At 38.8% G+C, this 14,485-nt stretch overlaps 1 protein-coding gene across 11 annotated transcripts in view; it reads left to right on the top strand.

Annotated features, from left to right (window-relative positions):
* The window catches only part of PUM3 (pumilio RNA binding family member 3), a 95,723-nt gene that overhangs the window by 37,769 nt on the left and 43,469 nt on the right, over window positions 1-14,485 (top strand). For 9 of the 11 annotated variants that reach the window (XR_012332510.1, XR_002176317.2, XM_073806162.1 and 6 more), the window contains 7 exons: window positions 5,333-5,424; window positions 6,349-6,567; window positions 9,161-9,296; window positions 9,890-9,965; window positions 12,011-12,104; window positions 12,366-12,432; window positions 13,848-14,022. Coding sequence is in view for 9 of the 11 variants with exons in the window: in XM_073806162.1 (XP_073662263.1) it covers window positions 5,333-5,424; window positions 6,349-6,567; window positions 9,161-9,296; window positions 9,890-9,965; window positions 12,011-12,104; window positions 12,366-12,432; window positions 13,848-14,022 (859 nt within the window). In the remaining 2 variants the exon portion in view is untranslated. Of the gene's footprint in view, window positions 1-3,901; window positions 3,923-5,332; window positions 5,425-6,348; window positions 6,568-9,160; window positions 9,297-9,889; window positions 9,966-12,010; window positions 12,105-12,365; window positions 12,433-13,847; window positions 14,023-14,485 lie in introns of those variants that run through there. The other 2 variants (XM_073806164.1, XM_073806165.1) reach the window with 2 other exon arrangements.

Here is a 14,485-nt window from a genome sequence, read left to right on the forward strand (position 1 = left end):
TGCGGCTTGCTCGGCGCTGAAGTCGGAGGGTCTATCGGGTAGAGGTGTTCACACACGTCACCCGCTGGGCGACCTTCTGTGCCCTTTTCTGTTCTGGGAGTTTGGGGGTTGACGGGAGCCTGGCGACGAGGGCGGTTTACAACTCCTCTCCCTATCACGCTTTCAGCCTTTTTGTCGTATGTTTGACATCCGCTCTGCGCCCGGCCAGTGCTAGATGCCCAGTTTGCAACCTGAATGTACAGTTGCAGGTTGTAAGCGCTGGGAAGGAAATGACCTGGGTGCCGAGATACAAGATAAGGGAGTCTGACGTGATCCTGAAGCCGAGACCTAGAGCGTGGCGAGAGGCAACCCCGAAATCTGAAAGCCCAGGGAAAACTACTTTCCCCAGAGGCCGTAACTTGGGCTAAGTCCCTGAGGTGGAAGGGGGACCGATGTTCGTGAGCTAGAAGTTCAGCCATATAAGATAAAGGAGTGAGAGGAGGTTCTGTGGGGCTTTGAAGGCCATGGTGGGAGTTTCGACTTTCTCTACAATGGAAAAATATTCGCATTATTAGTACACAGTGAAGGCTTATAAGCAAGGGAGAAACACAGTAGGCCCTGGTTCTTTTTGGAAAATGGATAATAATTTGGATTATTATTGATTATATAGTTGAATTATTGATGATGGTTTGAATTAGGGTGGTGGTACTGGAGATTGAAGTTGAAGGGTTAGAGGTGTTTTTAAGGATTCGAGAAGAATTATTGAAAAATTGAATGTAGCAGACAAGGAAGAGTAAACTCTCACAGGTAAATCTTAGGTTTCTTGAGCAGTGGAGTGGATGCTGTGCCATTGCTGAAATGGGGAAGAATAGGGTGGGGAAAATTAGATGAGGATGTTATTGTTTGGGGGTGGTTTGCAGTGGTCATATAGTTAATTTTATTTCGGTTCTATTAAGTGTAAGGTGTTTGTTAGACACCTAAATGGAAGTTTCAGGTAGGCAGTTAGATACAGAAGCCTGGAGCCCAAGGAGATGTTCCTAATGGAGAGATAATTTGGGAGTCCAGCATAAAAAGCCATGGGATTGCACGAGATCACCTAGGGAGAAGAGAGAGGGGAAGACTTGAGGAATGCCAGCATTTAGAAGTTGGGTATTGAATGGTCATTACTTTCAAAGTGCAATGCTGAGCCTGCTGAGAGGAGTCAGGATCAGTCATAATCAGTCACCTGTCCCTCTATGTCTGGGAAATCTCTGCTCTTTTCCTTCACGAGGCGGAATTGGGCTCTTTCAGCTCTGTGGCTCTCTGAACACTTTCTATATACTTCAGTTATAATGCTTAACTATGCCATGTTTTAATTTTCTGCTTGCCTGTCTCTATCACACCACACTTGATTTTTTTTGTATATATTTTTTAAAACCCATTAGCTCTCTAGCACATAGTATGTAAGTATGCAATACATTTCAAGTCCAAAGCATTGTTATAAGAAGGTCATCACAATGTGCCATAGGAATAAGGAGAATCATTTGAGAAAGAAGGCATCTGGAGGAGGAATGATAAGAAATTATCATTTAGGCTGGATTTGAAGGATGGGTAGGATTTATATTGATAGAGAATGGCTTTAAAGTTTGGCTCCTGAAAAAGAACAGTGAGGGAGTAAGGTTGGCTTCAGTGTGGTATTGTGATGTGGGTAAGTTAGGACTAAGTTTTGAATGGACGTGAATGCCAGAGTGAGTTTGAAATTTTTCCTATAAGCAGTGGGAAGCTTTTGAAGGTGTTAGAGCAGGGAAATGACATGAAATGGCTGTGATAGTGGAAGACTAATTGGGCAGCAGGCGGTGGATCATAGCAGACTGGGTCTAACGGCAGAAAACAATGTGAGCAAGAGATAGAGTCTGAATGGGGTAGTAGAGGGAAGGGAAAAAGAGGAGACAATTCCAAGACACTGGAGTGTGATGGTTGTATGTGATGGTACAGGGTCCCCAAGCAAATGCATTTTGCTAAGTGAGAGAAGCAAGACCCCAAAGGCTGTATATTGTCTAATTCCATTTATAGGACATTTTTGAAAAGGCACAAAGCTAGAGGGTAGAAAAAAGATCAATCATTGCCAAGAGAGCCAGGAGAGGATGATTGCAAAGGGGCTCCACAGGGCACTTTTAGGAGTGTGGGACAGTTCTGTAAGGTGCTGTGGTGGAGGATACATGACTGTGGGTTTGTCAAAATCAGCACTGTACACCAAAAAGAATGAACTTGACTATAGGCAGATGAAAAGAAAGTCAACTGACATGTCAGGAAATGGAATGCAGACTGGAACAAAATGCATCTAACTAGTACAGATGTATAAAAAGACCTCACTGAAGGAGTGGAGGGAAAAGAGCTGACCTAAGTAACTTTGGAAAGCAGTGTTTTGAATGGATACTGTGAGGGAAAAGACAAAAAACTGTAAATAAACACCACATTATAGTTGGTACATTTGTTTTTACCAACTATAACCCTGTGGCACGTCATTAGAGTTGGAGACATTAGTATGAACTTACTTAATAGGTACAGAAATACAGGTTTGTGTATACACATAGGCTAATATACATACATATATTTACCTAGCCCTATCTGGTGAAAAGACCTAGAAGCAGTGACACCCCAGTGACAAGCACACCTAGCACTCAGATCTCAGTAAGAGGGTTTCTCTAGGGTTCCTTGGAGAAATGACTGGTTTTAGGGCTTGTGCAACGAAAATAAAAGGTAAACTTGGAACAAATGCCAGGAATTAAGGACATGCTAAGGAAAAAAAAAATAAAAAAGGATGGACCATATGAAAAGGACACAGAAGCAACGTTAGAGATTTCAAAGCTGGAACAATTTTAGCAACAAAATACTAAGCAACAAAATACATTTTGTTTAGCAACAAAATACAAAGATACTATTAGCTCATATGCAAATAATAAAATACTATAAGCAACAAAATACATTTTGTTTAGCAACAAAATACAAAGATACTGTTAGTCCATATCGCAAATAATAAAATACTATGAGGCCATACTGATGTAAATAAATGATTAAATGAATGAGGAGAAGGAATAAATGTTCCCTACAGAAGAATACAAAATAATGAAGGTAAAAGTAAGGGAAATAGAATATCATCATGTAAACACCATGGAAATTGCTGCAGGCAAGATCCACTGGAGAGTGCTATAATCAGTGAGGGATACAGGATATTTGCATGATCTCAAAACATATCCAAAATATTTATTAATTGCTTTGGGGATTTTAATGCATTGATTCAAATTCTTTAATACTCCCCGCTCTAGAAAGTGGAGCTTAATTCTCCTCTCCCTAAGTTTGGGCTGAATTTTAGTGACTTGCTTCTAACAGAGTATGGAAACGGAGACATAGGGCTTCCCTGGTGGCACAGTGGTTGAGAGTCCGCCTGCCGATGCAGGGGGCGCGGGTTCGTGCCCTGGTCTGGGAGGATCCCACGTGCCGCGGAGCGGCTGGGCCCGTGAGCCGTGGCCGCTGGGCCTGCGCGTCCGGAGCCTCTGCTCCGCAAGGGGAGAGGCCACAGCAGTGAGAGGCCCGTGTACCGCAAAAAAAAAAAAAGGGAGACGTAGTAACTTTACAGCAGAGACACCTTGCAAACACTATGTTAACCAGTGATCAAGGTTAATATCACTAGTCATGTCGATATCATGCTCCTCCTAATGTGATGGGATGAGAAGGGGACTTCATCTCTATGGTATTCTTCCCTCAAATCCGTAAGGTCAGTAGAATCATAGGAAAATGTCAGACAGACCCCAAATGTAGGATATTCTACACAGTGCCTGACCAGTACTCTCCAAAAGTGTCTTTGTCATGAGAAACAAGTAGAGATGGAGAAGCTGTCACAGATTGGTGGAAACTAAGAAGACTTGATGATTAAATGCAAGGTATTCTGGAATTGAAAAACGAGGTCAGTGGAAAAACTGGCAAAATCCAAATTTAATAGCATCATATTAATGTTATTTCTTAGTTTGGGTAAATGCATCATGGTAAGATGTTAACATTAAGGGAGGCTGAGGGGTATACTGGACCTTTCTCTGTGTCTTTCCCAACTCTTCTTTAAAACTAAACTTATATCAAAATAAAAAGTTCATGCAAAGAAGAGCTAAGGGATGCAGATGTGGTTATGAAGGCTATAGCCAAGTGACAGTGACCCTACAGTCATTAATGATCTAAGGAAACGGAGTAATTCAGAGACCATTCATTTTCCAGAGTGCTCTTTGAGACCCTACTGGTCCCTTGAGATATTCCAGGAAAAAGTGGTTCAACCACGGTTGGGAAATCCTGCATACTTTAGCTTGTGCTTGGTGATTAATGGCTTAAATTAGCAAAAGAATCTGCCTTTCCTTAAAGATGCCTCCTTCATTATTTTCATTTAAGAGTTTCCCAAATACATTTCACCCCAGAACCCCTTGTTTCTCTTATATCTATTAATATCTTGAGAAATTTGTCGTTCTTCAATGGAAAATTCTTGTCTAGAAATATCTGGAATTGTCTAGGGATCCCTAGCATCTACTCGAGAGGGTCAACTTTAGAAATTTTGAAATGAGTTGAATATGCAACTTTGGAAGGTACAGAAATAGACAAATAAAACATAATAACTTTTGCTCTTGATACATTTGGCTGCTTTCAGGAGCCTTGGGCAGCTGAGGGGTTATCTGTTGTTTGCCATGTGCACGGTGGGGTCTCTATCCAGAAGCAGCCTGTTAGGCAGATTTCTTTAAAATGAAATATTTCAATAATCTTATTTCGGAGGTCTTTGAAAATTACTTGATTGCCTCTAAAAGAATAACAGATTAAACGTTCGAAGTTAGTTTTTGTTTTAGCTACCTTGGGTTACATAAGGAACTTTTAGATAATCTTCTTTCATTAAATTTGAATATATGATAAGTGCAATGTTTGTTCCTGGCTTTTTAGGATAGAGACCAAAAAATCAAGTGGTAATATTGTCATTTTCTCATCACAAAGTCTTCCCAGGTTGTAAGTAATGCAAACACTGACAGTTTTATCATGCTTAGTGTAAATAATGATTTATTTTTAGCCATTACTATTGCTGAAATGTTGCCTCCAAAACACCACACACTAGCCAAGGTGTGTGTGTGTTCTTAGTTTTTGTATTGGTATCGTATTTATTTTCGCTCTTACAATCTTAGAAGTCATGATTGTGTAGTTCCTGGACTCATGGGTGCCTGTGCTGGATGCAGCTAATTTGTCCTGCATCTGTGACCTCAAGGAGTAAATGTGGCAGTGACCACTAATGACTTTTATTGGATGAGAGCAATTCAGTGATCCTTTTTTGGATTTTGTTTTTGTTTTCCAGAGTTGCTATAATGGAAGTCAAAGGGAAAAAAAAAATCACAGGAAAAGGTACAAAGCCATCACAAGAAAAAAACAGATTTCGTGAAAACAGTGGTAAGATACTCAAAACATGCTTCCCATGTGGTTTTTTTGGCCCTTGGAGGGAGCAGTTGGTGGTATGAGGGGGCATGTAGCAGATTCCAATCTATTCATGGGTTAGAGTTAGTATTAAAGTAGTAGGAAAAAGTAGGTGTTACTATATATGAGTTTGCATGTTCCCTGCGAAACTTAGACCTTTAAGAAATTGCCAGGATAATTGGTGAATGCTGTACTTTTGAAAGATATGTCGGCTAGTGATGCTGTTCCCTCACTTTAGTCACGCTAATTCACAACATTTTATTTTAACGTTTGATAAATTGTGGCTGATTAATACGTGTACTGGTGAGCCAGATCTTCAGGATTTCTCATTGTGATGTCTTTATCGTTCCATCAGGTGTCAGTATTGCAAAATAGAAAAGTCAGGAATTGTGTCAATGACTAGTTTCCTAAGCAATCTTTTTTTTTTCTTGCAACTAGAAATTCTGAAAAATGAACATTTTAAATTTGTTTATATATGATATACTTTCTAAATTTTAAATGTTCATTTTATTCTTAGATTCCTATTATGTTATTGATGCCCTAAATACACACACACAGACACACACAAACATAAAAATAATATCTCATCTTGTGATACGTGCTTAAAACAGAAGTACACCTAACTGACAATAGTGGTTATCTCTTGAATTATGGGTAGTTTTTATTATGTATTTCTCTACTTCGTAGGTTTTCTATAATGAAGCTGTATTATAATTTTATAATCAGAGTAAGTTTTTAAATTTTGTTTTGATTTTTTAAGTCCTACTGTGCTCCTTTTGAGAATAAAACAAAGTATGTTTCACTAAAGAGTGTGTAATTTTCTGTAACAAATACAATCCAGTGGATAAAAGATCTAGGCCCAGGATCATTGAACTAACAATTATTTATTATTGTTACTAGATTCTGGTTCTTCAAAGACTTTCCCAAAAAAAGTTGTTAAGGAAGGTGGACCTAAAATCACAACTAAGAACTTTGAGAAAACTGCCACAAAACCTGGGAAAAAAGGCGTGAAGCAGTTCAAGAATAAGCAGCAAGGGGATAAAATACCAAAGAACAAATTCCAGCAGGCAGATAAATTCAACAGGAAGAGAAAATTCCAGCCAGACAGTAAAAATGATGGTAAGCACTGATTCCTTTAGCAGAGTTTTTTGCCTTGCCTGAGCTATTGCCTGAACCACCGTGCACAGGGACTCTAGAAGTCTGGTAGAGACCTTCTGTTCTTGTTCCTTGACAGGCAACACTTGGGATGGGGGCGGGGGAAGGTAGATGGGATTAAATAAAAAACAGAAAGCATCTTCCCTGGTCAAAATTGTCCTCTGGTACCTAGAATTCCTTACTTCCTAGGCCCTTGCTGAATTCCCCTAGCTGTGGAATTAGGATAAATTGTATTGGCTTTATGCATTGGAACCTCAATAAAACATTCCTTTCTGTAGGCTAAAATTAATGAACTCATTCATTCAACAAACAAATACTTAATACTTAAATTTAATACTTAAATAACCAGTGTGTCCCAGCTAAACATCCACCTTGGCTAAGGATGCCCCGGTGAACAAGAAACATATAGACCCTGCCCTCACAGGGCTCAGGCCACTCTAATATCATCAACCCATCAGATGGCTCAGACCCGGTAAACAGTTCCAGAGAAGGTATAGTATACATGTGACAGATTTGACTTGAATTGGTTGAACAGGCTAGGTTGCTAACTGATTAGAAGTGTTGGCAGGGCTCCTCTTTGTTGAAACAAACTACTAATCTCTTCGTCATGATGTTTAAGCGGTTGTCTCTGACCCAGAGCTTTGCTGTCTGTTGTACATCCTGCCCTTGCTGTGCATCGTCTCTCCTGCACTGGTCTCAAACGAGCAGCTTCCAGGTTACGCGTGTTGTCATGCATATGCCTTCTCTGCAGCATCATGAGAACTTCTCTGGTGTCTTTCATACTCTTTTTCTCCAGCGTGGCATAGCCTGACACTGCTCCTTTGCTGCCAACTGAGACCACTCCATGGGGCCTTTTTACTCCAGTTCTTTAGACCTGATCCCTGTTCTCTCCTCTGCCTAGGGCTGCTCCAAGACAGGGGCGTAGGGAGAGAGGAAAGGAGGGAAATTTTCATTATTTCTCATTAGGCCTGGAGGATTCTTGCATGCTCTAGCTTCCATTTTTTCTCTTTTCCCCTTCTCTTCCAGCTTCTCTTTCCTACCTACTCTTTCCTACCTTCTCTATTAGGTCCTAAATCTTCCTTTCCACGCTGGAATTCTCGACACCTGCATTTTAAGTGCACACACATCCTCGTCTTATTATAGTGGAGCCCTGGTTCCTTTTGCTATAGGAGATAAGTTCCCAGCATCTCAAAATGGAACTTTGATTTTATTTTCTCAGTTTTATACCAGCAACTGAGGGGGATTGGATACTAGACATCCCCAGAATTGGTTGTATCTGCTGCAGCCCAGCATGGCATATGTCAAGGGTGCCCAAATATTTGTAGAATTAAATGAACTCTGGATTGGTTATTATCCTCTGCTGCATAGTACATGATGCCCTAATATTAATGGTAAATATGCCTTCTGTTGCCTGTAATCCTCTATTACCAGGCTGGGAATAAGCAAGTGAGCAGAAAGGGGAGTAACTAAATACACTGTAGTATATTGAACGCCATTAAAAATTATATTCTTGAGGAATATTTAGTTTCATGGAAGAATACTTACAGTATAATAATGTTTAAGTAAAGACAATAAGGAAATTCATATAAAACGTGTAGGGGAAAAGACAAGAAGGAAATAGTTAATCCCTAGGTTTTGAGATTATAGGAGAATTTTGGTTTTTGAGTGTATTTCTAATCAGAGAAGGGGAGAGATCTAGAAATAACTTATTCTCCTAAGGGTTCTTTGCAGGGTACTCATTTAAATAATACCCATTTTATTAAGTTTTTTTTTGTTTGGCCTCTGGGTTTTTTCATTCAATTAATAAGTTATTTAGATTGTGAAGACCAACAATAACCAATAGAAAGATACTCGACTTTTATAGCATGACCCTAATTGTAGAGAACTGAGGAATTTTGATTGTGCATTGTCATGAGTAAGAGACAGCAGAGAATAAAGTTTTAGAGCCACGTCTGGGTTTGAATCCTGACTCTGCCACTTAGGAGTTAACGTGACCCTGGACAAGGAACTTACCTGCTCGGTGCCTTTGTTTCCCTGACATGAAGGGGATAATAATAGTACCTACCTCGTAGGGTTGTTGTAAGAATTAAATCACTTAATACATAACAGCACTCAGAAGAGTGAATTTTTGAATATGGTTTTTCCTATGTTAGTTTGGACTAATTTTTGTTTTCATTGAGAACTGATTACACCTAAAGTCCAATGATCTTAATGTTCTATAGTAAAATTTTATTTTACAATTGAGAAAGATGCTTAAACTTTTTAAATTGCTTTTATAATCTGTTTAGTTTCCTTTTGTTTTCTTAATAGGTATCCTGTTAAGATTAAATAAATAGCTGTTGAATAAATGAACAGTTGGTGTCAACCAAATTTAAAATGTGTAAACTGCTCAGAAAATGAAATAAAGTATAAGTTGGTAGGGAATGATGTTTTCCTCCTTCTAGTTTCCTCAGTGAGTATTGATCTTGATTAGTGATTGCCATAGGTGCCTAATTTGTCCTTGTGTATGGCACTGAGAATGTTAAATGTAATTGAAAATAATTTCTGTAATGACTAGACACAGCAGTCAAGAAACCCAAATGGGATGAGTTCAAAAAAAAGAAAAAAGAACTGAAGCAGAGCAGGCAACTCAGTGATAAAACCAACTACGACATTGTTGTTCGGGCAAAGCAGATCTGGGAGATCTTAAGAAGGTAATGCTACTTAATGGCATCTTTATTAGGCCCTTTGAGATGATGGAGGAGTAACAGTGTACCTAGTAAATAGTGAAATGTCCTAAGATAAATGACATAGCGCTTGGGTTATTTAGGGAGTACTCATAATACTCCAGTAGAGGCATCAGTGTTTGGATGTCTGCCTGTTGCAGAAATGTGTGGAATCATTCGGATGGTGTCAGATCTGCTTATGAAAATGAATGAGAGTTAAAATGGATTTGACATCCTTCCTGAGAAATTTCTGAGAAAATGAAGGACAGTTCTTTTCGGCTAGGTTTTAAAATACTTGAGTACTTGGTGTCTTGGACTTGTTTTATTATTTTCTTTACTTTTGAAGTTCTGGCTGTTAAGATTTAGATTGATGCGTAAAATTATACCTTGTGAGATGAGTTTCTGCCTTTGAGAAAATTACTTTTCTCTGGCTGCTCTGGAATAGTAATTTTAATGTCCAGTTTGCTCTCTCCGAAGAGAAAATCATACTGAACTGGGTGAACATACACTGGTTTGGTTTTTATTTTTGTGTGTTTAAAATAATGTCTTTACTTAGGCTATGTTTCCTGCCTCTTTTATAGAAAAGATTGTGACAAAGAAAAAAGAGTGAAGTTGATGAATGATTTGCAGAAGTTGATTCAAGGGAAAATTAAAACTGTAAGTAGGGCATACTCAGTTGCAATTTTAACAATTGAAATTGATTTGCAGTAAAGGGTAGTTGACCATTGTGGCAGGTGAAATTGTTTCTGTTTTTAATGTATTTGGCCTCAAATTTCAAATACCTTTTATAATACTGATTAAAAAATTTAATAGTGAGAGACCTTACTGCCGGGAAATTATAAAAAGGCTATCAAGTATTTGGCTGTTCATTTTAAAATAATTTACTTAAAATAAATCAGTGTTCTCTTAAAGTTATCTCGAGAAATTTATTAGTTCAACAGTGTTCGTTAGAATGTCTTGCTGTGAACTCTACACTTTTATATGTTCTAAACTGCTGGCTCTTTTGTATGTGTGATGCAAACACATGATTACTTTCTTCCTGCGTTTACAAGCATCATGCAAAGATCTTTATAATAGATTTGGGACTTCTGAATTGATTTTTGTTGTTGCTGTTTAATCCTGTTTTATAGTAAACTTCTGTTGATTCTTGTGTATTTGGATAAATACTTAGTGATATTCACTTGTAAGCCAACAGACTCAGTATGTTTGGAGACCCTTGAGGGGCAGCCTTTGCCGAACCACGTACATGGGTCTAACCAGATGCTATATTGCAGTTTGAAGGACTGTCTTAAAATAGTGAGTTCCCAGCTGCTGCTTTCTTAAAGCCAGCAAGGTCTTTTTAGTCGGAACTCCTCCTCGTCTCTAGCAGTAGTCTGTTACACTCAATTTATAAATACTTTACACTCAAGATCCTTTCCCAATTACCCTTAGGTTATTACTGCATGCCCATGGACTTGGGGGTTAGTCTGGTATTCAGATACCCACTCTGCTATTTAACATACGTGTGCCTTTAGACAATAACAGCCTATTGATTATTTACTGTGTGCTAGGAATTATGCTAACCAGTGCATACTTTGTATCCTTTAACTTAGTCATCATCCCTATTAAACGTTTGATACATCTGGGCTCAGAGAATTTGAGTTTCATCCCCAGGGTCCCAAGGATAGCAAGTTCCTTAACTTCTCATAAACTTACTTTAATCTATAAAGTGCTAATAACAACAGCCCACTTTTAAGGTTGCTTTGAGCTTAAATGAGAAAAATATACTTAAGCACATATATTGGTTACATAGTAGGTAATCAACATATGCACAAAACAGCCTTATTTCTTTTTAAAAATTATTTTTAAAGTTTTATCAAAAATGTCTATGCAAATCTCCCTTAAGGAAATTCTTCGGAAATCCATGACTTTAATGAAGGTATACCTTCACCTTCTGACTTGTTAGAATTTAAAAATTTAAAGACAGACTCAGCAACGAGTAATAAGCACTATTAAAGTAGACTGTAGCATATAAAAAATAATAGTGCATGACTGATTATCTGCGGTTATTGCTTTAGAAAATTGATCAGCAAGTCCTTCAGTGAGGATCTAATCCATCCAATAGTTGTGAGGGGGCTTGGGTTGGAGAATCAGATTTGAAATTCTAGGAATATAACTGGATGTATGTTCAGGGATTATAATGAAAATGTGAGAAATGGAGTGATTAGCTCATAATGTAATTGCCAATGTGTATCTAGATTATTACAATAATTAGGTATAATTACTTATGTAGTAATACTTTGGTTGCCAAAGCCAAACATTCTTAGATCATTTATATTTTTAGAAAAATCATAGAATAATAGAATTTTTGCATTGAAAAATTCCTCTTTTAGGGAAAGTAACTATCAGAGAAATGAAAAATGAAGTGTGTATAATCATTAGACAGGTTTGGTTTGAATTATAATGATAGAATCTTGCAGAATACTTAAATGCATTCCTGTCTCGATGCTGTACCGTAGCCAGCAAAACCAAAGAATGCCATTCTGAACAATTAAACAAGAATTTCTACTCCCAAGTAACCTAGGTTTGATTAGCTATGAAGACCCTACTTTTTTTTCCTCACAAGGAATTGTAAAAGAGGCAGCAATACAACATAAATAATATGATAGAAACATATATTTTCAGAGAGAATTTGTCTAAAGGCCCCACCTGTTTTCCTGCAGATTGCGTTTGCACATGATTCAACTCGTGTGATCCAGTGTTACATTCAGTATGGCAACGAAGAGCAGAGGAAACAGGCTTTTGAAGAACTACGAGGTATTTCTTATATATATTTCGTAATTGTTTGTAAGAAGTCGCTTGTTTTCTCTTGAAATACCCAACACTGTCCTGGAAAAGAATTCTGTTGAGGGATAGCAGTGTGTCCTCTGCAGGACCTTTGCTGTTTATTTGTATTTTTTGCCTGGGACAAATAGGGAGTTATTCGTTTGTGTTCCCAAGATTGTGCAGTTAGTTCTTCCCTTGTTTCTGGAGGACTGGAATGAGGTTATCATTAATGTAATGTATTTTGTTTTTCAGGTGATTTGGTTGAATTAAGTAAAGCTAAATATTCCAGAAATATTGTTAAGAAGTTTCTCATGTATGGGTGAGTTGTTCTATTTATAAAATATTTTTTATTAGTTTTTTAAAGGTGTGGATACCTATTGTGTGCAAATAAATGTTGCTTAAAAGTTGCATAATAGGAGGCTTAAGCAGATGCTTGTGATGTTTGCCATGAGTATGGTCTTAAAAAATTAATGTTATTAAAATTAATGTACAATGATGGTATTGTCTTCATTGTTCTTACGAGTATATCTTGAAGCCCTGGAAGAAGAGAAATGGTTATAATGAACTTTAAATTAGTCACCAGTTATTTGGAAGATGGAGTGATGGGAGGGGCAGGTGAGTAGGCTCAGAAGCAGGGTTAGTGGGTTAGGAAATGTTGAGATGGGAGGATTTCCTAAACTAGGTGGAATTGATACTTGTCTTCCTGTCTCAAGTATAATAATGGGCCAAAATATGCTAACCAACAACAAAAAGTACAGCTGACAAATTTTCAAAAACTGTGTTCCTGACTAGAATTACTGGCCGCTTGATTATTTTAGGATAGAATAGAAATATTTGTGATTAAGCCCTGTTTTAAAAGAGAATCCTGGGGCTTCCCTGGTGGCGCAGTGGTTGAGAGTTCGCCTGCCGATGCAGGGGACACGGGTTCGTTCCCCGGTCCGGGAGGGTCCCACATGCCGCGGAGCGGCTGGGCCCGTGAGCCATGGCCGCTGAGCCTGCGCGTCCGGAGCCTGTGCTCCACAACGGGAGAGGCCACAACAGTGGGAGGCCCGCGTACCAAAAAAAAAAAAAAAAAAAAAAAAAAAAAAGAGAATCCTGGCATATGTTTTATTCATATTATCCTGCATGTTTGACTTTTACCGTCTCCTTTTCTCCTTCTACCCCGCTTCTTTTAAGCTGAACAATTTACTAATGGGAACTGACATTTATTGAGCACTTACTATGTGCTCGTAACAGTTCTCAGTGCATCCTAACTCATTTATCCTCACATCAACCTTATTCTTTCTATTCTATGACTAGAGAAGCTGAGGCACAGAGTGGTGAAATACCTTGCCCGGGGTCTTTCAGCTGGTAAGACCCTAGGTCTTTTCAAACCTAGGCAGGCTGGCCCCCGAGTCACTTAGAAATGCAAGGAAGAGGGAATTCCCTGGCGGTCCAGTGGTTAGGACTCCGCAGTTTCATTGCTGAGGGCCCAGGTTCCATCCCTGGCTGGGGAACTAAGATCCTGCAAGCCGTGCAGCGCAGCCAAAAAAAGAAAAAAAACAGAAAAAGAAAAGAAAGAAATACAAGGTAGAAATACAAGGCAATTTGATTTTCCTTCTCGTAGCGTTTCTCTGTGTTAGCCACCTCCACACACAATGATGAGCTGGTCTCGGAAGAAGTGTGTTATGTTTTGTTGCCACCCATCTTTCTCCTTCTGTCACTTCTCTTTTCCCATGGTCACGCTGGGTTTAGGAGTAAAGCACAGATTGCAGAGATAATGAGAAGCTTTAAAGGTCACGTGAGGAAGATGCTGCGGCATGCGGAAGCGTCCGCCATCGTGGAGTACGCCTACAATGATAAAGCCATCTTGGAGCAGAGGAACATGCTGACAGAAGAGCTCTATGGGAACACATTTCAGCTTTACAAGGTGACATTTCAAGACATTTTTCCTAGAGATTTTATTTTCTCTGTGTGCTGTTCCTTACCTTCCAATGCCCTGTTTTCAGAATGTATTTTTACTTTGGTTGTTCCTTTAAGAGACTACCTCATAGCCTTTATCCTCTTGGATTATTTTGTCTCTGGTGTAATAAGCAAGTGATCATACTTACATTTCATTCTCCTAGAGCACAATCTTTAAATCCCCTATAAATTAAAACTACTTTTGTTACTCCTTCCCAAGTACTGTGTGTAATGCTTTGGTACTTCTGTTTCTACAGTCAGATAGACCAAGGAAGAAGATTCTTAATAGTCAGTGAAGCTCTGTAAACACCCCTTAACCAGCTCTGGTTGAAGGGCATCGAGCTCCCTGTTGCTGCCTTCTCCCATGTTTCCTCATGTTTGTGGATTACCCTTCCCCGGGTCATATGCAGAGAGGAAGCAGAGTAGAGAGA

The sequence above is a fragment of the Tursiops truncatus genome, chromosome 6 (assembly GCF_011762595.2).
Source record: "Tursiops truncatus isolate mTurTru1 chromosome 6, mTurTru1.mat.Y, whole genome shotgun sequence".
In the NCBI taxonomy this organism is placed as follows: domain Eukaryota; kingdom Metazoa; phylum Chordata; class Mammalia; order Artiodactyla; family Delphinidae; genus Tursiops; species Tursiops truncatus.